Source organism: Eschrichtius robustus, chromosome 10, assembly GCF_028021215.1.
Source record: "Eschrichtius robustus isolate mEscRob2 chromosome 10, mEscRob2.pri, whole genome shotgun sequence".
Taxonomy (NCBI): domain Eukaryota; kingdom Metazoa; phylum Chordata; class Mammalia; order Artiodactyla; family Eschrichtiidae; genus Eschrichtius; species Eschrichtius robustus.
In genome coordinates, this window is record NC_090833.1 from 97,789,222 (window position 1) to 97,815,996 (window position 26,775).

The 26,775-nt window shown below is 40.7% G+C and overlaps 1 protein-coding gene across 2 annotated transcripts in view; it reads left to right on the forward strand.

Moving 5' to 3' along the window:
* The window catches only part of ROR2 (receptor tyrosine kinase like orphan receptor 2), a 216,956-nt gene that overhangs the window by 175,246 nt on the left and 14,935 nt on the right, over positions 1–26,775 (forward strand). For both annotated transcript variants that reach the window (XR_011075095.1, XM_068551870.1), the window contains exons 3-4: positions 12,873–13,160; positions 13,966–13,996. Coding sequence is in view for 1 of the 2 variants with exons in the window: in XM_068551870.1 (XP_068407971.1) it covers positions 12,873–13,160; positions 13,966–13,996 (319 nt within the window). In the remaining variant the exon portion in view is untranslated. The remainder of the gene's footprint in view (positions 1–12,872; positions 13,161–13,965; positions 13,997–26,775) is intronic.

Below are 26,775 nucleotides of genomic sequence, written 5' to 3' on the forward strand. Positions count from 1 at the left end.
CGCACCCTCAGTGACGGAAGGAACTGGCCTGGCAATGCCAAACTTATCATTCCATGCATTTTTTTTGTTTAAAGAGGTTCAGGGAGCGTTACTGCTTGGCCACATTTGGCTTAAATCACGTATAAAAAATAATAATAGCCGAATGGACTGTATGAGCTATTTCTTTAACCCAGTTACCATTTATGATGTCCACGCATCTGTAAAATTGCAGGCAGGTGGAAACGGCCAGCGGGCCAGTCTGTCACTGAGCAAAACAGGATCTGAGAATTAGTTACAAGGGTAAAAAGCATTTGAGTTCAAATGCACTGGGCCAAGATTGAGCACTTAACATATAATTGGTGGTTGGTATTCAGAAAGAGAGAGATCCCAGAGTCTAGAAGGAAAAAATGAATACAAAAGACACTGTGATTTACAGCTGAAACGTTTGCCTGAAATTTCTGTATTCCAAAGTACTGTCGTTGTTAGCACTGAAGGCTTACGACTCCAGTTACAGTGATATTTAACAGGAGTTTTATACTCTTTGCTATATTAGACACACTATTTATTATTATTATACTTACAAAAGGGTGCATTTGGCCTAGAAACCATTTGCTCTTTTGTTCCAAGGCTGTATTTTAAATGCGTATGTAACACATCTCCGGTTTTGTAGAATCAGTACTTTGGAATGTGTGTGGGAAGTGGATCATTTCTGAGAGCCCGGACGGGTGGTACTCATCTTGTTCGTCCTACAGCCTCCAAAAATAGACTCGCTTGCTTGTGTCTCCTGTCTTAGGAGAAGGGCTGCTCATCGTCCCCACTGAAACCAGAAGGGGAATCCCTGACTCTCCCCACTTGAGGATGTGTTGCAATGAGAGGTGATCTGAAGGGCATTCTAAATCACAGGGCAGGAGTCGATGCCTTACTTACCAGCCTGCCCCCTGCTATTTGTGACACGCTGTGCTGCAGTGCTGAACTAAAATTTCCTGGGACAGAGAAAAAAAAGCCATCAACAGAGTTCACCATGTTGGCATGAAGACGATGCCTGATGTCTGTTTACTGGGTGCCTGGTTCCTGATTCACATAGGACACAAGGATTGATTAGCATATATGTTGGGTGCATTTCCGTTTTATTCTGGAACTCTTGGTGTGTGTGTGAATGTGTGTGTGATTGTTTCCTGCACTTTACTAGAGAGTGAGCGTCTCCAGGGCTGATGGGGTAGACTTGAAAACAGCACCCTGCTTGTAGACACAGTTAGCGTGAAGTCTGTGGCTGGGAACTTAGCACCTCCCCTCTGGGTGTCCCCTGGCTGGTCATGGAAACCTGGGGCTCCCCCAGACAGTGAGCGGAGGCCCTAGAATGTTGCCCCACTTCCTCTGGACAGATCTAACATGGGTTTCCAGGCTCTGATCCCTGGCCACTCTCGAGGTGAAGGCTGCTCATTGAGCTCCCCTGATCCTCCTGCCGGCTGTGAATTTGCAGAGCCCATTGGGCTGCCCGGGATCTGGACAAACTGAGCCATGTTGGGAGAAAGCCTCAACCCACAGATGAGAGATTTCGAAATGTACACAGTCATGTTGTCCAGGGCGGATTGGGAGCTCGTACATGTGCACGGGAGCCCACCCTGGGGAGGGCGGGGACACAGCCTGCTTCCAGGGGCATGAGGCTAGTCTCTGCCTCCAAGCCTTCCTCTCTGCTTCTCCTTCTCAGTGTCCCCCACTCACTCTCCCAGGGTAGCTGCTGGAGACCTGCACTTCAGCTGGGATGTAGTCACGGCAACTGGTGGCCATTGTCTGGCTGGACCATCCATTGTTGTCCCTATTGAAGGTGACGGAGAGGCAGTCATTCTTCTTCATCCCACTGAGTTTGAACACCATACTGCAGCGGGCTTGTTCATGTGTGCTTGTCTAACGTCTGTCCCAGGTGTGTGCGTCTGTGTGTGTGTGTGTGCTTTTCTCTCCCTATGACCCACCCCTGATATGCACCAGCTCCTGTGTGCTCCCAGCCGCCTGGGTTTTGTGTGTGCTTCTCTCTCTCTAAGCCCGCCCGTGCCTGCATCTGGTTTTCTGGGTCTGGGTCTGTCTTCCTGTGCCTGAACCCTCCAAGTGTGTGTATGTGTGTGTGTATGTGTGTGTGTGTGTGTGTGTGTGTGTGTGAATGTATCTGTGTCCCTGTCCCTTTGAAAGGATGTGGGTGTCACCCTGTTTGTCAAATGGTCTCCTTCCTTCTCCCTCTCTTCTGCTTTTCTTCCTCAATCCCTCGAGCCCCCTGCAGTATTTTCCAAGGGCTGTCATAACAAAGTACCACAAACTAGGTTCCTTAAACAACAGAAATTTATTCTTACAGTTGTGGAGGCCAGAAATCCAAAATGAAGGTGTTGGCAGGATTAGTGCCTTCTGGAGGCTCTGAGGGAGAAACCGTCCATGTCTCTGAGCTTCTGGCATTGCCGGCGGTCCGTGCAGTTCCTGGGTTTGGGGCCGCATTACTCCAATCTCTGCCTCTGTTTTCACGTGATCTTCTCTGTGTCTGTATCCAAATGTCCCTCTTTAAAGGACACCAGCCTTTGGATTAGGGCCCACCCATATGTCCTCATCTCAATTTGATTACGTCTGCAATGACTCAATTTCCAGGTAAGGTCACATTCACAGGTTCCAGCACCTCTATCTCACTGGGGGACACAGTTCAACCCACAGCACCCTGTTCTCCGCCAAACACTGTTACTTACTTTTCTCCATCTCTCAGGTCCTTTAATTTCATTTCCCCCTGTTTTTCTTATTTTCTCCGATTTCCATCCTTTCTAGTCTCACACCCTCCTCTGACCCTGTTGCTCCCCCTGGTAAGCTCCCCTCCTCCAACTCTTTCTGCTGCTGGCTCCGTGCAGACCGCTAGACAGCTCAGCGGGAAGGTCTGAGCCCCTGCCACTGCCCCCAGTGGATTTATTGGCCTGTAAATACTTCCTTCTGGGAAGAGCAGCTCTGTCCTCTGCGCTGGCTCTCAGGGTCCCCTCATCACCTGCCCTTCTAGGCAGGCTGTTTTATTTCCCACCAATCAAAGCCCTGTGACCTCATGACCCTAGTACACATGGCTTTCCTTATCTCCTCCCAGGCTAGTCAGTATGATCTGGTAAACAAGCAGATCCTCAAACACCTTAGTCATTTGACCAAGTTGGTGAATATGTGGACGGTCAGTTGGGGTAAAAAAGAAAATCATTAATCATTGATCTGACTGTGAGGTCAGGAGTGGTGTCCACTGGAAACAGGTTCTCTGTTACCCCTGCCTTTAGTATGTTTTCATGCTTGGACTAAGCTCCACTGTGTGGAGTTTAGGGGCAAGCAGAGAGCTAGCCTGGGCATCAGGGAGATGGAATGCATTAGCATCAGTTGTTGAAGTGACCCTGCTATGAGGAAGGGGAGACCCTCTTGGATAATCAAAAGGGAAAACTTCTGTTCTCCTCTCTTAACGCTGTGACGGACTGACGGGGTCCAAGGTAGCAGAATTTGCAGTCGCCCATGCCTAGCTCCTCCTGGCCTGTTCAGTTGCGTCTGGAGAGGTTTGGGGCAACTCTAAAGGAAGCCTTTGTGAGCTAGAGGAGAACTTAGCAATGGCCAGTACAAATGCCATATTTCACACGGAAAGGAAGTGAAGCCGAGAGGTAAAAAACTGGCTGGTATTTAAACACCAAGGGAAAAAGCAATATTGTGCTTAGTCTTCAGAGAATTTTCTTTCTACTTTCATTTCGGCCTCCAGAGAATGAATGATGGTTGTAATGGTGGACCAAACTAACTTGGCCTCCCTCGGACTTAAATTACATACAGGTGCTCAATAAAATATTCGTAAAAGATGTAAATGCTTAGATGAAACTTGCAAGAGAGATGGAGAAATGCCCAGGAGCCAGGAATAGGAAGGAAACAGAATTGTGATAACCCTGGACTGCCAAGGCCGGAACCACCCGGGTGGTTCCACTATGATTACAGCCATGGAGAACGGCCCAGTTTTCCTGGGAAAAAGTTTAACTGAGACAAAGAGTTGGAATCTGCAGGTGTTGTGCAGTTATGACATGAGCTTTCCAATGGTGAGCTCTTCAACGGTGTCACCTTGTGGCCGTGGGGCAAACGTGCATGCATCCATGGGCTCCAGAGTAGAACGAGCACCATTAAGACGAGGACACCTTGGCAAAAGATGGTGCAGGAAAAGGGTAGCTACAGACACATCAATCTTCAGTGTTTTGACGCTGGAATAGCTTACACTGGAGAGGATACCCAGAAGTGGAAAATCCTGATTTTGAGATTACATGAAATAACTAAATATGCTAAAGTTACTGATTCCACTGGAATTGGATGTATTACATTTCCTTCAATCAGGAGAAATAAGGGGTTGAGAAAAAAAATCAAGTTTGGTTTTAGAAAAATGAAGGAATTTACATTTTTTATGCCTTAACATAAGGCCTATGAAATATAACCCCTGCTATACAAACTATTCTGCTAAGCTTAGTTACATCAGAAGCCTTGGGTTTCAATATCATGCCAGAAGGCAACCCATGAGGCAGAGATCAGAGATGTTGTAGCTAAGGCACCGTGGCTAAGCCCTAGGAGACCTAAGGAAAGAGGGGGGAATTTTCATTCATTAGCCCAGGAGGGTCAGAAGAGGGCTTGCCTGAAGCCTGGCTCAAGGTGGGAAACACAGAAGGCTTTCCCATGAGAAATCAGACTTGGACCCACACCTCAGGAAACCAAATTTACATTACCAGAACGTTGTGGGGGAATCCTGAGCCCAAGAATCAACGTGAACATTTGACACTGCCTGTTGCAGGAACCCAGTCCTAAAGGGATTCCCACAGAAAACCCAGCCCTGCAGTGAAAAATTACAAAGTACACTCAGAGAGGCCCAGGATGAGTGATGAGCTAGTAAACAATGAAGCCAGAAGGATTAAAGATAAAGGAAGAAAAAGCAGTGGTGGGTTTGAAAAGGAACCAAAGAGACCTTCTAGAAATGAAAAATGTAGTAGACGAAATGAGAAAACCTGATGGACAGTAGATTGTGCTTAGCTAAAGATTATAAAAGGACAGGAAATATAAAAGTAGGTGAATAGTTTGGAGGAATCACATAAAGAAATTCAGCATATATCAAGAAGGAGATTTCAAAGGAGACATAAAGGGGAAGGGAGAAACAATATTTTGTGAGATACTGGTAGAGAATTTTACAGAATTGATGGAAGGCATGAATCTTCAGATGTTGGAAATGGCACGGAGGCCCGTTGAGGCTAAAATAAAACTAAATTCACAGCTAGTGATACTTCGGAATGGCAAAGACAAGGGGAAGTATGAAAAGTAGCCGAAAAGGGGAAAGGTCAGATATTACCCACAAAGGAACAGCAGAACTTGTAACAAAAACCACAAAAGACAGAGGACAGTACTGTAATTGTCAGTCTAGAATTCTGTACCCAGCTAAGCTATTATTCAAGTGTGAAAGTAACAGGTAATTTTCGACCAAGAGTAAGAGTGTTTACAACCTCAGTTCTTTACCCAAAGAGCGAATGAGAATCAGGAAGAGCTCAGTTGAACCAGGAGGAAGGAGTGAGATGCAGGCAGACTTGGCAAGGAAAGAACTTGGTAACCAGGTTGGCAAATCTAAAGAAATTCTGTTAGTAAAAATCATCAGTAATAATGACCCCTGGGGGTGTACAAATGGAGTGTAACTAAACATTGGGAAGCAATGACTCCAAGCTCTGGTGGCTGGGGGGTGATTGCAGCTCACAGCACTTCAAGGTGCTTGTATTTGGTTGTATTTGGGAGACTTTGTCAAATTAGGTATGCCTATAAAAAGTAGTAAAGCTAGCCACTTAAGCCTAACTTTCAAACAAGTAAAGGGAGAATAAAGAAAAAAAAAAAAAAAACGAATAGAAAATAGGAAGAGAGACTTAAGAAGCAAAATTAACACTTTAAAAATAAACCCATCAGTTAAGAAAGTCATAGGTTAACACATACAAACTTATAAACTAACATGTTAAATTATACGTTGCTTACAAGATTCATGTCTAGTATATAAACATAAAAATCATTAAAAAAATAAAAATATAGAGTAGGACTACATTAACCAAAAGTACTCTGAAATAGGTACATTACTATCAAAATAAATGGTTTTTTAGACACAGAAGCCTTACATAGTGATGTAAAGACTAGACGATATAATAAACTGGGAGTTTATTGCACCCAGCAACATAGTTTCCAATATATAAGCACAACCTCACAGAATTATTAATGGCTATTTGCCATATACAGTATCAATTAACACATATCTCATTGAAATTGATAAGTGTATTAAAAATTTGGGCAACAAATTGACAAGCTTAATCTAGTGGGCATATATAAACACCTGCACTGGGCAATTAGAGAAAACACATTCTTACCAATCAAATGTGGGACATTTCAGGAATTGACTCTGTACTAGGCTGTAAAGCAAATCTCTTTTTTTTTTTTTTTCACGTTTCATTTTCTGTTTATTCCTTGAAATCGTCGTGTTTGTGCAAGCAAATCTCAGTGGTATCAAAGAATTATCATCACACAGACTATGTTTTGTGACAACAGTGCAGTTAAAGCACACCTTTAATAACTCAACCAAAAAAAATTATAAATTATAAGAAAACTGGGGTCTGACCAACCACATGGAGATTAAATAAAATAATTTATTTGATGGCTAAATAAGAACTTCATATTTAATATATTTCAATAAAATATTTAAATAAAAATTCATATTTAATGCATACATTAGAAAAGGAAAAAGAAAATTTATTAGTTAGGAGTATAAAGATTTTAATAGACAGCAACAGAAGGAGAACCTCAAGGACTGGTAAACCTTCCTAAAGACTCTTGAGCTCATGAGGAATCCTTAAGATACAACCTAAAACAACAGCACTATTTCATGTCCAAAATATTGGCAAACATTTTAAAGCCCCCAAACACCAAATGCTGGCAAAGTTGTAGGAGAAATACTTTAACTCAGGCACTTTTGAGACCTAGATGGATGAAAGATTTCAAGGCCCTATGACTTATCACTAATGCATCCAGGTGGATGCTTTCAAGGTTATTCCCATACATGTACAAGTTGAGGTGTATAAAGATGGTCATTAAACACTGTTTGTATTAGCAAAAATGTGGAAACGATCTACTGCTCCAGAATTGGGAAATGGATAAAGAAATTGTGGTTTGTTTGTACAGTAGAATATTATACAGTAATTAAAATAAATGAACTACATCAACATAGGTAAATCCCAAGCTGACTTTGAGTGAAAAAAAGCAACTAGCAAAGATGATCTTTCAGAGAAAATTCTAAAAATATAAAATAATACAAATATGAATTGGAATAGTGTAGTTCTCTGGAGAGGAAAGGGCAAATAGGGAAGGGTGTGCTTTAGTTACATTCCAGAATGTCTTATTTTTTAAGTGTTGTAAGTCAAATATGGTAAAATATTTGCGTAAAATCTTGATGTTGTGTACATGGGTACTACTATGTTAATATCTGTACTTTTCTGTGCAACATTTCAGTATTAAAAATTGTTAGCTCAAAAATAATTAATACTGAAGAGGAGGCAAGAGGAGATAGGAGCAGTATGAATTTTGGAAGCAAAAAGGCTATATTATTGTTATTTGAAGAAAATCTACATAGAAAATCTAAGACCATCAACTCAGAAACTCTTATAACTAAGGTAGTTCAGTAAAGTGGCAAGATAAAAGAAAAATATACATAAGGGACAGAATAATGGCCTCCCAAAGATGTCCACGTCCTAAGTCCTGGAACTCAGAGCGTGTCACCTTTCACGGAACAGGGACTTGGCAGATGGGACTAAGTTCAGGATTTTGAGATGGGAAATGATCCTGGATGATCCAGGTGGGCCAATGTAATTAGAGGTCCTTATAAGAGAGAGACAGGAGGGTCAGAGTCACTCAACAGAGATGTGATGGAAACAGAAGTTGGAGTGATACAAGGAAGGCACCATGAGCCAGGGCATGCAGGTGGCCTCCAGAAGCCAGGGAAGGCAAGTAGAAAGACTCTCCCAGAGCCTCCAGAAGGAATACAGCCCTGCTGACACATTGATTTTCGGACCTCCGACCTGCGGAACTGTATGATAGTAAATTTGTGTTGTTTCACGCTGTTTGTGCTAACATGTTACAGCAACAACAGGAAATTAGTACAATACGTAGAAATATAATAGTTTTCGTATAATAAATGCAGTTCTCTCTCCATCATCCTATCCCAATTTTTAAATGGAACTTATCAGGATGGAAGAGAAATAGCCATGAAATTGAGAAACTTGCCCCCCTGTCAAAGTAACATTTGTTATTCTTGATGTCACAATGTATTTCAGTCATCATAATTTAATGCGTGTGACTTTGACATAGCAGCAGGCCAAGATCAGTGAGGTGGGGGGCAAGGTTAGAAGTGAATAGAGGCAGCTGGGAACACCCTCTGTGGAGGTGACTTTCTGGCAGAGAATTGACTTATGAGAAATAGAAAAGATCAGAGGACTAGGGGTTCTTGGCTGACTGCACAATAAGGGATCAGTTGGGTGTGTTTTAGGAAGAACAAGGGACCCCCCTCCCTTCCAGTGGGCAGAATGTGGGAAGGGAAAGAACATTCCAGAAGCCTTGATACCATGGGTATAACTTAGCTTTTCTTCATTATCTGTCTTTCTGATTTCTTCCTGAAGGCTTGCTTTTACTCACCTGCCTAGGGAGGGAGCTATGGATGTATGAAATTACCATGTTATCGACCCACAGTTTTGGTCTCTCTGAGCTTCCTGCAGAGCATGAAGGAGACTGATTCAAGGCCTCAGTCGGGACATGGGTGCTGTCTGTGGACATCCTGCCCTTTTGTCCATTCCCAACTGGACAGGCCTCTTATATGCCATTGCACTCAGAACCTCCCCAGGTATCCTTTCCAGTCCTACCATGCCCTCCAGCGATGCTTCTCAGTGTTGTTTCGGGTCTGCTCTAAGTTCATTCTTGGATGGGTTTCGTTCACTGGAATTGTTGCTTTTCTTTCTCCTCAGCGCTTCAGAGCAGGGACTCTTAGCTCGGGCTGCACACTTAAGAGTTTTGACAAATTGCGCAGCTGGATGTATGTTATAAGCTTCCAGTTGACCCCAATGTGAAGACACTGTTGAACCCCACTGGTTTAGACGGTGTAGGATCGAGAAGAGTTGGCAAGAACTCCCCACGTGGACTAGATCACTTCACTAGATTCTCCTTCGTTTTTTGTAGATTGAGGAAGGTGTGGCTTCAGGAGTGAGTGTTCATCTGGTTGAGAGTGAAGGGAATCTGGATAAATTGGGGAGGAAATCAGCGGAAGGCTTACCCCGGGGTCTGAGCAAAACTGAGGGTGGTTGCCAGCATTCTGGGAAGGATGCTTTCAAGAGAGTGGTCCCCTTCCCCTTTGCCTGACATCTCCACCTCCCCTCTACCTGCTTGTCCGTGATTTGTTCACCTGGTCTCACCTTGCCCATCCCTCCTCAGCAGGCATTTCCTGACCCCAGGACTACACTTGTAATGCTGTGCAACCATCACTGCTCTCTAGTTGCAGACACTTTCATCACCCCAAAGTGAGACCCCATACCCATTAAGAGTCACTCCCTAATTTCCCTTCCCCCAGCCTCTGGCAACCACTAATCTATTTTCTGTCTCTGGATTTACCTATTCTGTACATTTCACATAAACAGATATAGCCAAGAGGGCTTTAAAGATTAAATCAACTGTGTAAGGTGCTTGATTCCAGTACCTGTGGATTTCTTTAGTCCTTGTTAGCTAGTGTTGATACAGCATCGGAAAGGGAGATACCAGCACCATCTCTGGATTAAGCCTAATAGATGGTTTCACAGCACCCTACCCGGTGGGACAAAGTTAACATCAGGGCTCTCTGTGCCCACGTGGCGCGCAAACAGGAACGAGCCCATCTGCCCTATTCTGCATTTCTCAAAAAGGAGCCTTCCTGAGGGACACGGAAAGACTAAGTCTAAACCGCTGTCAATTTGTCAGTCGGGTGTAGGAGAAGCTGTTGGTGGGAACAGTGAAGAAGAGCTCCACGTTTCCATACCCATTCGATGTAAAAAAGATATTCTTGAAAAGAAGCAGACACTAAGGGTCTATATTTAGAGTAACTGGACAGTCCTGGACTCTCCCCAGGTTTCCTTCTAAGTTGTACAAAAGGAACTGTCTCCTTAACTTTCTCCTCTGAGTGCTTCCCTCCCTTTCTTCCCTTTCTAGACAAATGTTTTTTCCATGTTGAAGAAGATCTTTCTATATCTTTCAAGATTTTTAGCCAATCGATGGAGACGTCCCAAGTTGATGTATGCAAATGGAGGAAGGTGGTAGCAGAACTACTCTCAAGCCAGTCTCCCAAATGGATGAGATAAGAGCCAGCAGCAACCATCCTGTCTCGGCCCTCAGAACCCCTGGGCCTGCTCCTTTTAGGTTTTTGCTAGTCAGCTTGGAGACACAGATCCTTACACTCTGCCTTTACACGAAGCCATTGCCTGTGTCTCCCAGGAAGCCATGGTTTGTCAAAGGCCTTTGGAAAAACTGTCATCAGGGTAGAGATGAGAATTATAATTAAACTTATGCCAGGAAGAAGAGATCATGGTGATTTAATCTGTCATTTGCTATGTTAAATTATAATTTGATGACTATTTTATATGCCCTACTGTGCATTTTAGTGTTATGAGACCTTAATGAAGCATTTGAATCTTAAGCAACTTGTAAGTGCTTGGGCTCTGGCCAGAACATAGTGAAACAATGTGTTCGCTGTAATCTGGGCAGCCCGGATTATACCAAAGTAACCGCTTCAGAATGTCAAATCAGATCTCATTTTGTTTTCAAAGATGCCGGGTCTAGTGCATGAGCGTCAGGAATGCAAGTCTCTCCAAATTGAGCTTGTGCTGTTAATGAACAGCCCTGACATCCAAGATGTCACCCTGCTTGATTCAGCCTCTTTTCAGGTGTTTGTCATCGACATTTTAGTTACCTTCCAGCTTTGTGTCATCAGTAAGAATTCTGTTCCTCAACTTGAGTGCACCGAGAAAGGGGTTGGCTAGCAGAGAATCAAGGTAGAACCTAATGATGTTGTTAATAATATTCATAAATAGTAATCAGTACTGGTTAGTGACACCTCTCTAGACCGATATCTATCCACTCTCCGCTGTGAAGGAAAACTGTCCCTTCATCTTGAAATTCACAACCTCCCACTTCCTCAGCTATCTCCTATCACCCAACATCTGAGCCATCACTCATCCTGTGAAACTTATCCCCAGGGTCCACTAGGAATCCTGTAATTTTTCATCCAATTAAATCAGTAATACAGATATGTGCCATCTTTCAATGTTTCACTTCATTAAAAAAGAAAAAAAGAATAGGGACCAACCATAAATCAAGCCAAAAGATTTAGAACTTGAATATGCTTTATAGGCTTTTTCGAATGCTCCATTATCTTGGTTTTGTCTGTAGTAAGTTCATCTCCTGATGATTGATTGTCTTGTCTGTCTAGCCTTAGTGGGTTTCTTTGGTGTTGTGGAATTTTAGTGTGCATGTTTATCTTGACAGAGAGTATCCCCCAGCCCCTGACCTACACCACACACACACACACACACACACACACACACACACACACACACACACACACACACACACACACACACACACACACACACACACCCTTACCCCTCCCCACCGCTGTCTGCCTTACTTCCTCTTGTTCCCAGTGGCCTTTGTCACCAGCTGAGAAGCGCTTGCCTGTGGTTGAACTGGGACCCCACGTTCCTGGGCAGTGTTTCCAGCCCCACTAGCTCTGTATTTCAGGTACTTTTAGGCCCTGTTTTCTCTCCTGTATGCGAGCCCTGGACGGCTTCTTCCTGCTCCTGCCCTGGGTGCAGTGGGCAGCAACACTCAACCTTGTTATTTTTGTTCTGTTCAGACCAATGATTAGCTTGTTTTTGAGGATATCTCTGTTTAGTCACATGCTTTCTTTTTCTACTTTCCTTATTGCGGCTTGTGCTTGATGGTGTGGTAGAAGGGAGGATGGACTTTCTGAATATGAATTTGCATCATAAATTTAGTGAGATTAGATTTAGTGCTTTCAAAAAGAAGTAAAGTTGATTCTCATTATTTGCAGATTCCATATTTGCAAGTTTGCTTATTACCTAAAATGTATTTTTAACCCCCAAATCAGTTCTCACAGCACTTTCATGGTCATTCATAGACATGCCCAGAGCAGTGAAAATTTTGAATTGCCCAATGCACACATGCACACATTCCCAGCTGAGCTTGAACAAAATGACACTCTGCCTAAGGTCCCAACTCATACTGTAAACAAATGTCCTTTTCATGGTCTATTTAGTCCCATGTTTTTTGCATTTTTGTACCTTTTGTTGGTAATTTGCCATTTAAAATGCCCCCAATAATGGTGCTGAAGTGCTGTTTGGTGTCCTAAGCACAAGATGTGCCTTATGGAGAAAGCATGTGTGTTAGATAAGCTTCCTTCAGACACAAGTTATTGGTCTGTTGGTCATGAGATCGATGTTAATGAATCAACAATACTTATTAAATAAGGTGTCTTTAAACAGAGCACAATAAAACAAGGTTCTTTATTGATCGGTTGATTAGAACGCTGTGACCAGAGGCTCACAGGAACCTAACCCTGTGTTTCTCCAGCAGCAGTGATTCCGTATTCGCTCATTCAGTGTTTGAGGCAACATTCTAGAACAAAATTACCCCAAATAACGAGAATGGGCTATACCTATGTGAGAGAAAAATCAAAACCTTCCCCAAGCAATTCCAAGAAGGAGCCCCAGGCAGCCTTCTCTCCCAGCCCTCACGGACGTTTGCTCCTCTCTGACTGTTCTCCTTTGCAGGGTACTTTCTGAATTTCCTGGAGCCGGTGAACAATATCACCATAGTCCAAGGCCAGACAGCGATTCTGCACTGCAAGGTGGCCGGAAACCCGCCGCCCAGCGTGCGGTGGCTGAAGAACGATGCCCCGGTCGTGCAGGAGCCCCGGCGTATCATCATCCGCAAGACGGAATACGGTTCTCGGCTGCGGATCCAGGACCTGGACACGACGGACACCGGCTACTACCAGTGCGTGGCCACCAATGGGGTGAAGACCATCACCGCCACTGGCGTCCTGTTCGTGCGGCTCGGTGAGTGGGGACAGTCCCCGGTGTGCTGCTTATCAGATAGGAAAGTCCCCAGCCACCGAGCAGCAGATGAATGTGCAGTTTGAAACTGAACACACACAAGTCAGCAGAGAGGAAATCAATAAAACCCTTCCCCGAGGCCTTTCCCATTGTGCATGAGGTCCTGGCTTAACCTGTTACCCATTTACTAGTAATAAAAGAAAATAGACACAGGTGGAGAGGTCTGTAAACCTGGAGTGCAGAACATAATCTCAGGCAGGCTATGTGTCAGGAGGTCACCCCACGGGGAGGCTGGCCACGCACGCTTCAAGCCCAGGCGATCCAGACAGGCACCCACCCACCCACCCACAGAAACCCAGCCCGGCCCAGAGGATGGGCAGGGAGCAGAGCGTGAGGACAATTCTGTACTCTTGCGCTCGTCACAGGTGGCATGAAGCAATTAAATGGCAGGCAGGAATATGTCCCTTTCATCCCAGTTCTGTGGAGGTCCCTGCAATGCCCCAGCCGTTCTGTCACCAGTAAGACAGATCTTGTGAATCAGGTTTAGATGAGAAGAGAGAAAAGACAGCAAAAACTCCCAAAATATCTCCTGACGTTTCTGCATCAACACAGAGCACCCCTTCCATCCTTGGTGGTTTCCCCCATCCTTGGCATATAATATTGGGCAGGGGCAGAGCTGGAGGCCGAAGGCCGCTCACCACAAATGAGCACCCTGGGCTGCGGTTGCCTTTACCACGGGCTGGATTGGACAAAAAATTTATTCCAAATCATGAAGTATTAATAACTTGTCTTTTTTCTTTTCCTTTAGGTCCAACACACAGCCCAAATCATAACTTTCAGTAAGTATTTGCTTTCCTCAAACCATTTTCTCATTCTTTGTGGGCTTCCGTTATGTAAGAACCCCAGCTTTAAATCGGGCAAACACATGTTTCTGCTGAATTTGCTAGAAGTTGGCTGGACTTCACACAAGGATGGCAATGTGCTTGCTTTTGGCTGGAGAACTGTTATATTTTCCATGTTGAGTGTTAGGGAAAAAGTCATAAAAGCAGGCAAAGTTAATTGCTTTCAGAGATCGTGACCTTGCAGGGCAACTGGAGGCAGTGTAAGTGTACAGACCAGGTTGCCGGGGCTGCCAGGACCCTGGTGTCCTGGACACATTTAAAACAGGGAGGCAGTACCCTGAAGTCCCAGTGCCACCCTAACTGCATCGCCAGCTGCAGTCTACAAAATGTATGCCTGTCAAGCCTCGGGGAACCTCCACCATAGGCGGGGTCTCAGACCCACTTCAGAAGACTGAGGCTCAGAGCCTGGCTCACGGGTCTACACCCACCTGCGGGCAGGTTCTGACTGTGAACTCAGGCCTCTTGTTTCCTGGTGTAACGTCTTTTCTCCTCCGGACCTCACATCCATGAGAATCACTCTTTTCAGCACCTGTGTTCGAGGTTAGCCATGGCTGTTGGATTCCTCATTTTCTATTCAGGCATATCAGAAAGCCTTTGCTTCACATCTGAAAATTCTGAGCAGTGGCGCAGACGCTGTGCTGGTCAGCCAAGCAGTGTTTGCTTCTCTGCGTCCCCCTGCTGCCTCGTAAACCCTGGCCATTGGGGTGAGGTGGGTGGGCAGGGGCCCCTCTTAGCTTACATCAGGTGCCACTTGCAGAAGGCAGATTTTTTAGAGCTTTCTGTGCTGAGCCGTAGTGTCCAAGCATTTCTCCTTAATAATCATTCATGCATAGAGTGAGAAAAGAAGAAATTGCATCCAGGGCACATCTGTGAGGCTTTCGAAAAGGTATAAGTCATTCAAAAGTTGAATTCTTATTTTCGTTTATATCTATATCTTATGTTGTCTGTTTATGTATAATTAAATATTATATAACATAAACATATATATTGTGAAATATATAAATAAATAATTTACGCATAATTATAATGTAATTTATTAAATATATAAATATCAAGTATACTTACCTATTTAATTTTATATACAATTAAAATTTTTTTCTATTTTTTTAAAAATTTATTTTATCGAAGTATAATTGATTTACAATGTTGTGTTAGCTTACATTTTACTGTGCTAGCCTATCTTTCCATCCGTTTCCATTCATCAGTTGTCTTATTTCTTTTATTCATTTCACAATAATTTGCAGATATTTGTACACTTATCCTGAAATATTTTGGATATCATTATGGATTATGATATCATTTAGAAATATTATGGAAATCATTAACAAGAGTTCAACATCTGTGTACTTACTATTGTTGTGTCTTCTTTTTGAGTTAGAACTTACATTAAGTATTCTATTAATAAGGCCCAAACAATGCAAAAACCTCTGCAATCTAACCCTTATCCAGGCGCAGAACATTCCTATCACTCTAGAAAGTTCCATCATGCAACTTCTTGATCACTTCCTCTCCTCCCCAGGCAACAACTGTTCTGATTTTTTTCTACCATGAGCTAGTTTTACGTGTTTTAGAACTTCATAGAAATGAAATCCTACAATACATAGCCACCTGAGCCTGGTTTCCTTCACTTGACATGATTCTCTCGAGAGTCATCTATGCTGTACATGTTTCACTAGGCTGCTGCTATTTATTGCCGAATAGTGTTCCCTTGTGTGACTATATCAGTTAGTTTATCCATTTTCCTCTTGATGGACACCTGAGCAGGTTGCATCTTTTGACGTTGATGAATAAGCTACTATGGATAGTCTCATACAAGTTTTTTGTGGACATGTATTTCCATTTCTGCTAGGTAAATACCTAGGGTCAAAGTGCTGACTTATAGGGTATGTGTGTGCTGAGTTTTGTAAGAAATACCAGACCTTTTCCTAAGGTGATTGTACCACTCTGTACTCCCACCAGCAGGTAGGAAAGTTATGGTCACTGCATTGTTTGCCAACATTTGATCTGGTTGGTCTTTCTAAGTTGAGCCATTCTGATGTGTGTGTAGTGGTTCAAGTGATCTTTATGTCATTCTGACTTCTTAAAAAAGTAGTTTTTATTAGTTGTTTTAAATTTTCAAACAAATGCATTTAAGACAGTAAAGTTTCCTCTGAATACCATTTTGGCTACATCTTTTTCCCCTCCAGGCAACATAAGCTTTTGTTTTTTGTTATTTTCTGATTTTTGTTGTATTATTATCAGTGAATTTGGGATGTATTTTACAGTTGGTAGTTGGTTGAGATTTTCTTTGTGGCCAATTAGATATGGTAAATTTTTGTGAATATTTCCTGTTGTTTCAAAAAATAAATGTGCTCTGATGGTAGCCAGTACACAATATTTCAATTCATATATTAAATCACATATGTTAAGTGTGTTATTGAAAGTGTCTATATTTTTTGTTCACATTGGTTACAGATATCTGAAAATATATGAAAGTTGTCTATACTCATTTCGGATTTGCCAATTTCTATCAGTTTTCTATTTTTTTAAATTTTGAGTTTATGTTCTTAAATACCTCCAGGTTTGAGGCTATATAGCTTTTGTTTTGTTTTGTCTTGTTTTTAAGTCTCTTTTGAGGCTTTTTGCCTTGAATTCGATTTTGCCTAGCAATAATATTGCTCCACCTACTTTCTTTTTATTTGCATTTGCTAGAAAGCTGTTTTACTATTCCTGTCCCACTTTTTCCCTCAACCTTTTTGTGTTCTGTTTTATGTAGGTCTCTTGTAAATAGCATATAAGTGCAGTTTTTTTAGAGGTGGGTGAGGAGGGGGGTTTGCCAATCTGGAAGTCCAGGTTAATACATGTAGGTTAAGTTCATTTTAACAAATATACAATACTCCATTCTGTGAGTCAGTCTCACTTTAATTGTCCATGTGTCTACTCAGTGAAGGTTAGTTGTTTTCACTGATGCAGACCATCTTATGTAAACATCTTTCCATGTCTACTTGTCCCAGTGGGCCAGAGTCCTCCAGCAGTAGAAGTCTGGGAGTGGAATTGCAGGTATGCACTTCCCACCTCTACCATGTATGGTCAGATTGCCCTCCAAAGTGATAAAGGACTTCATAGTCCCACCAGCAAAGCATGAGTTCTTATTTCCCCCTGTTTTCCAGCACGTGGTATTATCAGAACTCAAAATTTTGCCAATATCTTGGGTGTCAGTTGTAAGTTATAGTAATTTTACATTAGATTTCACCAGTAAACAGTGAAGTTGAACATATTTGTATTGGTTTAATAACCATTGGATTGCCAGTTCAAATACAGTCCATTCTTATTTATAGACTCAATACTTGCAAATTTTCTTACTCAGTAAAATTTCTTTGTAACCCCCAAATCAATACTCAGGATGTTTCCATGGTCACTCATGGATATGCACACAACAGTGAAAAATTTGAGTTGCCCAGTGCATGCGTTCCCAGCTGAGGTCTGCCATCTTGTTTCAGCTCTCCTGCTGTGCACAAGTGTGCTTTTCTGGGTCTGTTTATATTTTGTACTTTTCGTTGGTGATTTTGATGTTTAGAATGGCCCCAAGCACAGTGCTGAAGTGCTGTCTTATGTTCCTAAGCACCAGAAGGCTGTGATGTGCCTTGTGGAGGAAAAATATGTTAGATAAGCTTCATTCAAGCATGAGTTACAGTGCTGTTGGCCCCAAGCTTATTATTAATGAATCACCAACCACATTAAATAAGACATCTTTAAACAGAAACACACATAAAACAAGGTTATGTATTGATTGGTTGATGAAAATGTTATGACCACAGACTTGCAGAAAAGTATCTCTTTATTTGCCTTAGGAACAATGGCTCAGTATTTGCTAATTCAGTGTTTGTGGCAACTTTATAGAAAATGACTGTCACAGATAACCAGAGTCGACTGTATTTTGTCCATTTTTCATTAGGACGTTTGTCTTTTTCATATTGATTTGCAAGAGTCTTAAAATATATTCTAGATACAATTTTTACACAGTTTCTACTCCATCTAGAATTGATTTTTATGCTGGTATCAGCTAGGGTTCTACTGTAATGTTTTCCTATCTCAGTGGCCTAGTGCCTTGGCATCATCTAATGAATAGCCACATCTGTAATCATTAAATTTAATGTCACTTCTGTCATCTGTGAAATTTCTATACATGCGGATCTGCTTCTAGGCTCTCTATTCTGTTCTAGTAACTTTTGTGCCTGGAATAAATACCACAATATTCTAACACTGTATCTTTGTAATATATCTTGCTATATGTAGAGAAATATTTTTGCTTATTACTATGGATTAAATTGTGCCCCCCCCACCAAATTCAGATCTTGAAGCTTTAACCCCCCTTCATGGGACTGTATTGAAGATAGGGCCTTTAAGTAGGTAATTAAGGTTAAATGAGGTCTTAAGGGTGGGTCCCTGATCTGATAGGGCTGGTGTCCTTATAAGAAGAGGAAGATACATCAGAGACTGCTGTCTCTCCTTTCTGCCATGTGGGGACACAGCGAGAAGGTGGCCGTCTGAAAGCTGGGAACTAAATAGGGTTGCACTTTGATATTGAACGTAACCTCCAGAACTGTGAGAAGTCAATGTCTGTTGTTTAAGCCCCCCAGTCTGTGGTGTTTGTTATGGCAGCCTAAGCTGGCTAATACAGCTACCTTATTACTATACCATTTTTCTAAATTATCTTGACTGTTATCTTTTATTCTTCCATATGAATTTTATCAGTTTGTATTTTTATTGGAATTGCATAGAAGTTTGATTTTTACAGTTACTTTTTCAGATACAAAGGTGATTGTGTAGTTTTTCTCCTTTCAACGTATTAATACTACGGTATGTAATAGAGTTCCTATTACTGGGTAGCTTCACAGTTCTAGACTGAAATCCACTTGGTCAGGGTGAGATATTCTTTTAATATTATGCTGAATTGATCTGCTAACTTTGTGTTGGCAGATGACCCGCTTTGTTCAGATACTTCGTAGCCTAAGGCACCAGCCCATTGACGGTTGTCTTTTTTGTGACCGTGATTTTTTTCTCCCCATTGACTCTAATTATGTTTCGGCAGACTCACCTTCACCTCCTTTATGATATCTCTGGAAGTTGACCAGAACAAAGACAAAGAGAAGGAACATCAGTGGGTTTAAAACAGAATTACCCACAAGTTCTCCGTTTTTGTCTCTGGAATATCACTAGCTTATCCAATACTGTGACTCTCCTCTTGGGCCATTTCCTGAGAAAATGCACAGCAGTTAAAGCTCTTTCATTGTTGATCTGGTGGTATATATATCCTGTACCTGCAAATGGAGAGTTGAAACAGTGAATAATCATACAGCCCTGGTTGATCCCTGTGTACAGCATGTCAGCATGGGGACACGCCGAGGTTGGTTCTGAACCGTGAACGGGGATGGTTGTGATGACTCATCCCCTCCAGGCTCTTCGCTCTCTTCCTCTGGCCGCTGCCCTCACACATCCACACACGTGGTCATCAGCAGCGTTGGTGGATATCAGCTTGTGTGTATTGAAGGAGATGGGGGGTGGGGGTGGGGTGGAAATCCCCAGAGGTTAAGGGATTTATTACCATTAAAACATTGTTTTTCCTTCCATCCGTGTGAAGGTGGGGTGAGGAGGGTGTGTGTATGGAGAACAAAAGCTTCAAGGACAGGCTGTCTCTCCACAGACGTAGGTTCAAAGGCAGGGTGATTATAGCTTACTCAGGTAGCAGGTTTGGTAATGCGAGGGGATTAATGTGAGGCTGTGTGTCTCACATTTCATGTGTGGGTATCTTTTCTAGCTACTCTTTTAAAAAGTGGTTTATTTTCATGATGATAGACACATATGTACACTGGTGGGGTAGCCTGGTGGTAGCAAAGTCGTCGGGTGAAGGGGTCGGGGGTGCTCCCGGAAGTGTGAGCGTCAGGGCTTCCATGTTTCCTGTGTTGGTTGTCCTAGGCTACCCTGATGGCTCACAAGTAAATGCACACATGATGTGCTTTAACGAACGTCTGCTTAAAGGAAAATGTGTTGTTTTTTGGACAATTAAAAGTTACGTTAATTATTGGCCGCTGGGAAATCACTTTCCTTGAGGCCATGTCTGAGCCCTTCTTGCTTCACGACTTGCAGGCAATTCCAAGGTTTCAGCCCTTCTCCACCCATAAGCTCATGACCCTGACATCTCCACTTCCAAGTCTGACTTATCTCCCCATCTCCAGGCCCCCCAGTTCAGCCCCATGGTGGGCATTTCCAGGCGGATGATTCACAGGCACCTCACAATTTGCATGTCTAAATGGAACTCAGCCATCTTCTACCTCAAACTCCTTCCATTGCTCTTTGGGAAATTGTCATAAGCCTAGTTCAAACTTTATCCTAATTATAGGAAAATAGCACTATTAAAAAACCCCCTGAAACTGCCAACTGACTATCCAGTAATTAAAAATGACTTCAGGAGAAAGCAAGCTGCCTTACTGACAAGTTGGTAAAAGTAAATTAACTCAGACAAAAGGCTAACATTTAGCATTTGATGTTAAATTCATTAAACCACCAACCTAATGAAATTGAGTTGGAAGGGGGAGAGAAGCCAACCTAATTTTTTCTCCATGACTTCTTGTTGTGATAGGTTCTTTTTTCTGGAAAAGTAACTCCCCTTAAACCCCATAGTGCAGAACTTGAATAAAAGATAGAAACTTAATTCATTTTAAGATTATGTGATACAGGCGATAAGTGGCTGAACACAGTCATAGTTAAAGTAGTTAGAGACTACACACACATTCTTTTTAATTCAGATCATATAGGAGACTCTTATGTCTGGCTTCTTTCACAAAATATAATATCTGAAAAATACTTTCTGTGGTTTATTCCTTTTTATTGATGACAATTATTCTGCTGTATGAAGATACTACAATGTGTTATCTGTTGATGGACATTTGGGCTTCTAATTTGGAGCAATTATAAATAGACTGCTATGAATATTTAATTTGGGGGAACATGTTTTCATTTTTCTAGAACAAATCCTAGGTGTAAGATTGCTCAGTCAGATGGTATGTATATATATAAACTGTACAAGAAATTGCCAAATTCTTCCCCAAAGTGATCTTTCCATTTTATACTGCCACCAGCGACGTATGAGAGTTCCAGCTGCCCCACATCCATACCAACATTTGATAGTCAGTCATTTAATTGTAGCCATTCTAGTGTCTTGCATCGTGATGATTCATGGTGTTTTAATTATATTTCTTCAGTCACTAAAAATGGGGCCATCTTCTAAGGACACACTTTTGTGAAGTATCTGTTAGGCCTTTTGTACAATTTTTACTGTGTCGTTTGTCTTCTTATTGAGTTATGGGAGTTCTTTATATTTTCTGTATACAATTTCTTTGTCAGATATTATAAGGTGTTTTCTGCCAGCTTGTGGTTTGCCTTTTTAATTTTCTTAATGCTGTCTTTTGATGATCAGGAAATTTTAATTTTGGTAAATCTGATTTATGGTTTTTTTCTTTTATGCATCATGTCTAAGAAGCCTTTGCCCTCACCTACCTCAATACTATAAAGATATTCTCCTGTGATTCCTTCTGTAAGCATTTTAATTTTAGCTTTTATGTTTAGGTCTATGATGCATCTTCAAAACAATTTTTGTGTGTGGTGTGAGTTAATGCGTTTAAGTTCATTTTTTTCCATACAAATATCCAGTTGTTCCAGCATCATTTTTGAAAAGACTGTTCTGTCTCCCTTGAATGCGTTAGTGCCTTTATTGAAAACCACTTGACTACATGTGAAGATATATTTTGGAATTCTCTGCTATGTTCTATTGATCTATCCTTACACTCCAATACCACATTGTCTTAATAACTGCAATATTACAGCAAGTCTTAAAATCAAGGGGTGTAAATCTTCCATCGTTCTTCTTCTCTTTCATGATTGTTTTGGCTACTCTAGTACCTTTGCATTTCCATTTAAATTCTAGAGTGTTTGTCAGTTTCTACCACAGTGCCTACTGGGATGTTTTTAACTTTTGATTTTGAAATAACTTCAGACTTATAAAAAAGTCACAGGAATAGTAATAAGTAATCCCATATGTCTTTACCCAGGTTTACCAATTTTTTGTCATTCTGCCGTATTTGACTTATCATTCCCTCTATGCCTGTTTGCAACTATTATTGTTTTCTGAACCATATGACAGTAGGTTGCATTCATTACACCCCTTTGCCCTTTAACACTTCAGTGTATATTCCCTAAGACCAACAGTGTTTCCTTACAGAACGACAGCTTCAACTTCAGGATATATGTCTTTGAATTGCCATTCATACTCCAATTTCTTTCATTGTCCCAGTAATGCTTTTTAGATCCCCCCGCCCCGGGTACAGCTCCTCACCATGTTGCTTTAGTCCCCTTTACTCTGCAACAGTTCCTGGACCTTTCATGACACTGAGATTTTTGATAAGTGCAGAACGGTTATTGTGTAGAATATCACTAAATTTGAGTTTGGCTGATGTTTACTCATGATTAGAATCTGGTTATGCATTTTTGACTGAAATAATGTAAGTGATATTTCCTTCTCAGGGTATCACGTCTGGAGGTACATGATGTCAGTTTGCCCCCTATTGGTGACGTTAATTTTTCTCACTTGGTTAAGATCTGTTTTCTCATTATACAGTTATTTTTCTTTTTGTAGTAAAAGGTAATTTGCGGGGAAATCCTGCTAGGATTTTGATGGGGTGATATTGCACTTTGGGAACAGTGACTTCTTTAAACTATTGAGTGTTCCAATCTATGAACATGGTATGTATTTCTATTTATTTGGGTTTTCTTTCCTTTCTCTCTGCAGTGTTTTGAGGTTTTAAGTGTGGAAGTCTTGTACATATTAGGTTTATTTCTAAGTATTTTAACCATTTTAAGTGTATAATTCAGAGGTATTAAGCACAATCACATTGTTGTGCAATCATCACTACACCCCTCTCCAGAACACTTTCATCTTCCCGAACTGAAACTCTGTATCCATTAAACAATAATGCCCCATTCTTTCCGCCCCCAGCCCTTGACAACCACCATTCTACTTTCTATGAATTTGACTACTCCTCTGTGTATTTTTAATATTATTGTAAATGATATTTTTTAAAAATTTCATTTGCTAATTGGTGCTCAAATATAAAAATATAATTGATTATGTTGTCCTTATCTTGTGGCTTTACTAAATCCATATTAATTTTTGTAATTTTTAAAAATATTCATTAGAATTTTCTATGTAAATTATGATATCTATGAGTGAAGACAGTTTTATTTCTTCCTTTCTAATCTGTAAGCCATTTATCTATCTATCTACCATCCCCTATCTATCTATCTATCTATCTCCTTATTGTAATGGTTAGGACTTCATGGCGATGTTGGGTAGAAGACGTAAGAGCAGATATCTTTGTCTTGTTTCTATATCTATGGGGAAAATGTTCCTTATTTCACCATTAAGTAAGAAATTCATTGTAGGTTTCTCATAGATGCCCTTTTTATTAGATTGACAGTTATTTTCTTTGTTGAAAGTTTTGATAATGAATGAGTGTTGGTTTTGTCAATTGCTATTTTTTTTTTAATATTAACTGAGATTATTACATGGTTTCTCTCTTTAGCTCTGTATTTTCAGTGATTGGTTTTTAAATGCTGAAGTAACTTTGTTACAACTGGGTTGACCCAGTTTGGTCCATTACTCATTTCTATATTGTCTTTTTATTTCACTGGGTCCAGTTTGCTGTTGTTTAGTGGAGCATGTTGCCCTTTTGACCAGGGGGCATATTGGCTTATAATGTCCATGGAACAGACTTGTCAGCTTTTTGTATCAAGTTTATGTTTGCCTCATAAAATGAACTAGAAAGTATCTCTTACTCCTTTATTTTCTGGAAGAGTTTGTGTAAAATTGCTGATGTTTCTTCCTTAAATATTAGACAGAATTCACCAGTTTCTATTATTTTGGGCTGGAGTTTTAATCATGGGAAGGTTTTTGCCTACAACTCCAAGTTCTCTAAGAGATTTAGGGCTATTCTGAGTTTTTATTCCTATCTGTACTAATTTTGGTATATTGTCATTTGTCATTTTTTCTAAGTTGTTGGATATATATATCTATGTTCATTTATTATCTTTAACATCTATAGAGTCTTTGGTGAGTCCCCTTGTGCATTCCTGATATTGGTAATGTGTGTTTTCTCTTTTCTTAATCATTTTTTCTAGGTGTTAGCGATTTGGTTAATTTTTTGAAGAATGAACTTTTGGCTTTATTGATTTTTTTATTGTTTGTTTTCTATTTTATTGGTTTCTGCTCTCATCATTAATATTTTTTTTTTTGATTACTTCAGGTTTAACTTGACACTCTTTTTCCAGCTTTTTAAGGTGTAAAATCTCATCTAATTTAAGCATTTAAAGCTATAAAGGTCTCTCTTAATTACTCTTTTAGCTTCATTCCACGATTTGGGGTATCCTGTTTTCATTTTTCATATTTTATATATTCTCATTCCATTTAAAATACCATTTAATTTTTCTTGCATTTTCTTTTTTGAGCCCAAAGGTTATTTAGAAGTGTGCTATTTAATTTCCAAATAGTTTGAGAGTTTCTAAATATATTTTTGTTATTGATTTCTACTTTAATTTTGTGTGATCAGAAATTTATGGTTTCAATTTTTTAATGTATTTTGAGTTATTTTATGGAGAGCATATGGTCTGTCTGGGTGAACGTGCCATGTACACTGACATGTGTATGCTGTCTTGCTGGGTATATTGTTCTGCAGATGTCCATTGGGCCAAGGGGGTGGTTAATGTTTCTGTTGTTTCTTCACTAACGTTTTTGTTTAGTTCAGTTAATTGCTGAGAGTCAGGTATTAAAATTTCCAACTATAATTATGGATTTTTCTGTTTTGTCCTCTAGTTCTGTCAATTCTTGTTTATATATTTTGAAGCTCTGATATTAGGTGCATTCATGTTATGTCTTTTTGCTTAATAGACCCTTTTATTTGAAAGAAGTTTTTGCTGAGTATGGAATCCAGGTTCACAGTTCATTTTCTCTGCTAGTGCCTTGAAGCTGTCATTCCCTTGTCTTCTGTTTTGCTTTGTTTCTGATGAGGAGTCAGCCATTATTTTTTATCTCCCCCTTTTTCTATTTATCCTAGGTTTTTAGCAAGTTGATTGTGACATCAGCAGGTGTGGTTTCCTTTGCATTTATTCTGCTTGCTTTTCACTGATCTTCCTTGGTTGGTGTGTTACTGTATTTTAATGAAATTTAGGAAAATTTTGGCCATCATTTCTTCAAACCTTTTTCCCAACTCCATGCGTCTCTCCCCTCCTCTTGGGATTTGATTGGACATAAGTTAGACCTCCTGTACTTTCCTATAGCTTACTAAAGCTCTGTTTAATTTTTGGTAAATCTTTTTGTCTCTCTTTGTTTCAGTTTGGAAATTTTCCATTGACCTGTCCAGTTTACCAATTTTTTTCCCTAGTTTTATCCAATCTGTTGTTAATATCATACCATGAATGTTTTATTGGAGATTGTATGTTTTAGTTCTTCCAGTAGATTCTTTTACAGTTTCCATTTCTCCTGCAATCACCCATATCTTCATTATAGTTTCTTCTGTGCATTGTTTACCATACTTATAGTTCCTTAAAGTGCTAGTCTTCTAAGTCTAACATCTGGGTTTATTTCTCTTGACCATGGGTTATACTTCCCTGTTTCTTTACATGCCTGGTAATTTTTTATTGTACACCAGTCATTGTGGTTTATACTCTAGATTTTGTTACCTTCCTCTGAAGAGTGTTTTGTTACTGCAGCTTCTTACATTACTGACAGGTCACCTGAAGCTTATGGAGTTTATCACTTTTTGTTGAAGCTGTTGCTTCCTCTGCTTCACTCAAGCAGGAAGCCTGTTTATTGCAGGCAGACCCTCTCATAATAAGAATAATAATAATTATGAAATGGTTTAACCACTTTTAACAAAAAAAACTGTTTGGGGAAAATGTTACCTTCCTACACAATGTGTAACTACATTTGAGTTTTGGTATTGATTACTTTTCAACCTCAAAGGAGCCTACTTTCTTTTAAAGGTTATTCATTATTTGTAACAAGGAATTTTTCTAAGGTTTTCTTCAAACCAGTTTTTGTTTTTAGCAGGTACCATTGCAGGGAAGGTGCTGACTGGCCCCACCATCTCCTCAGCCGTTTGTGAAGAAGCCCTTTCTATCACAGTATGATGGCTCCTTTTTCTGTTTCCTCCCAATCTCCTACTCCTTTCCTATTGCTTTCCCCCCCCCCCCCCCAATATTGTAGTTATCTCTCTCCCTCTCTCTCTCCTCCTTTACCATGAACTTGTTGGTATACAAGTTTCTTCTTCATCTGTGTTATTAGTGCCTGGCAGCATTAGGAATGGAGGAGATTTCCAAAATTGAGTTTCTATCACATTGATGTTCTGAGATTTGGCGAGCATGCTTGTTTCACTTGTGTGGTTTAAAGGATTTTATAGAAGGCAGCTTCTGTGTCAGCACTTTTCTTTAGTCTCTGAGCAACCAGTTTTACAGACTTACTCCAGCTCTGTCACTCTTCAGAGGTCCTAAACAATGCCAGGTGAAGATAAGACGTAATTCTGTTTGGAACTGAAAAGTAATTCCCACTTGTTTTCTCAAAATTCAGAAACCTGAAAGATGTCATTGTCCAACCATTTCTGTTTGCGTTTTTGGACATTCTCTAAAAT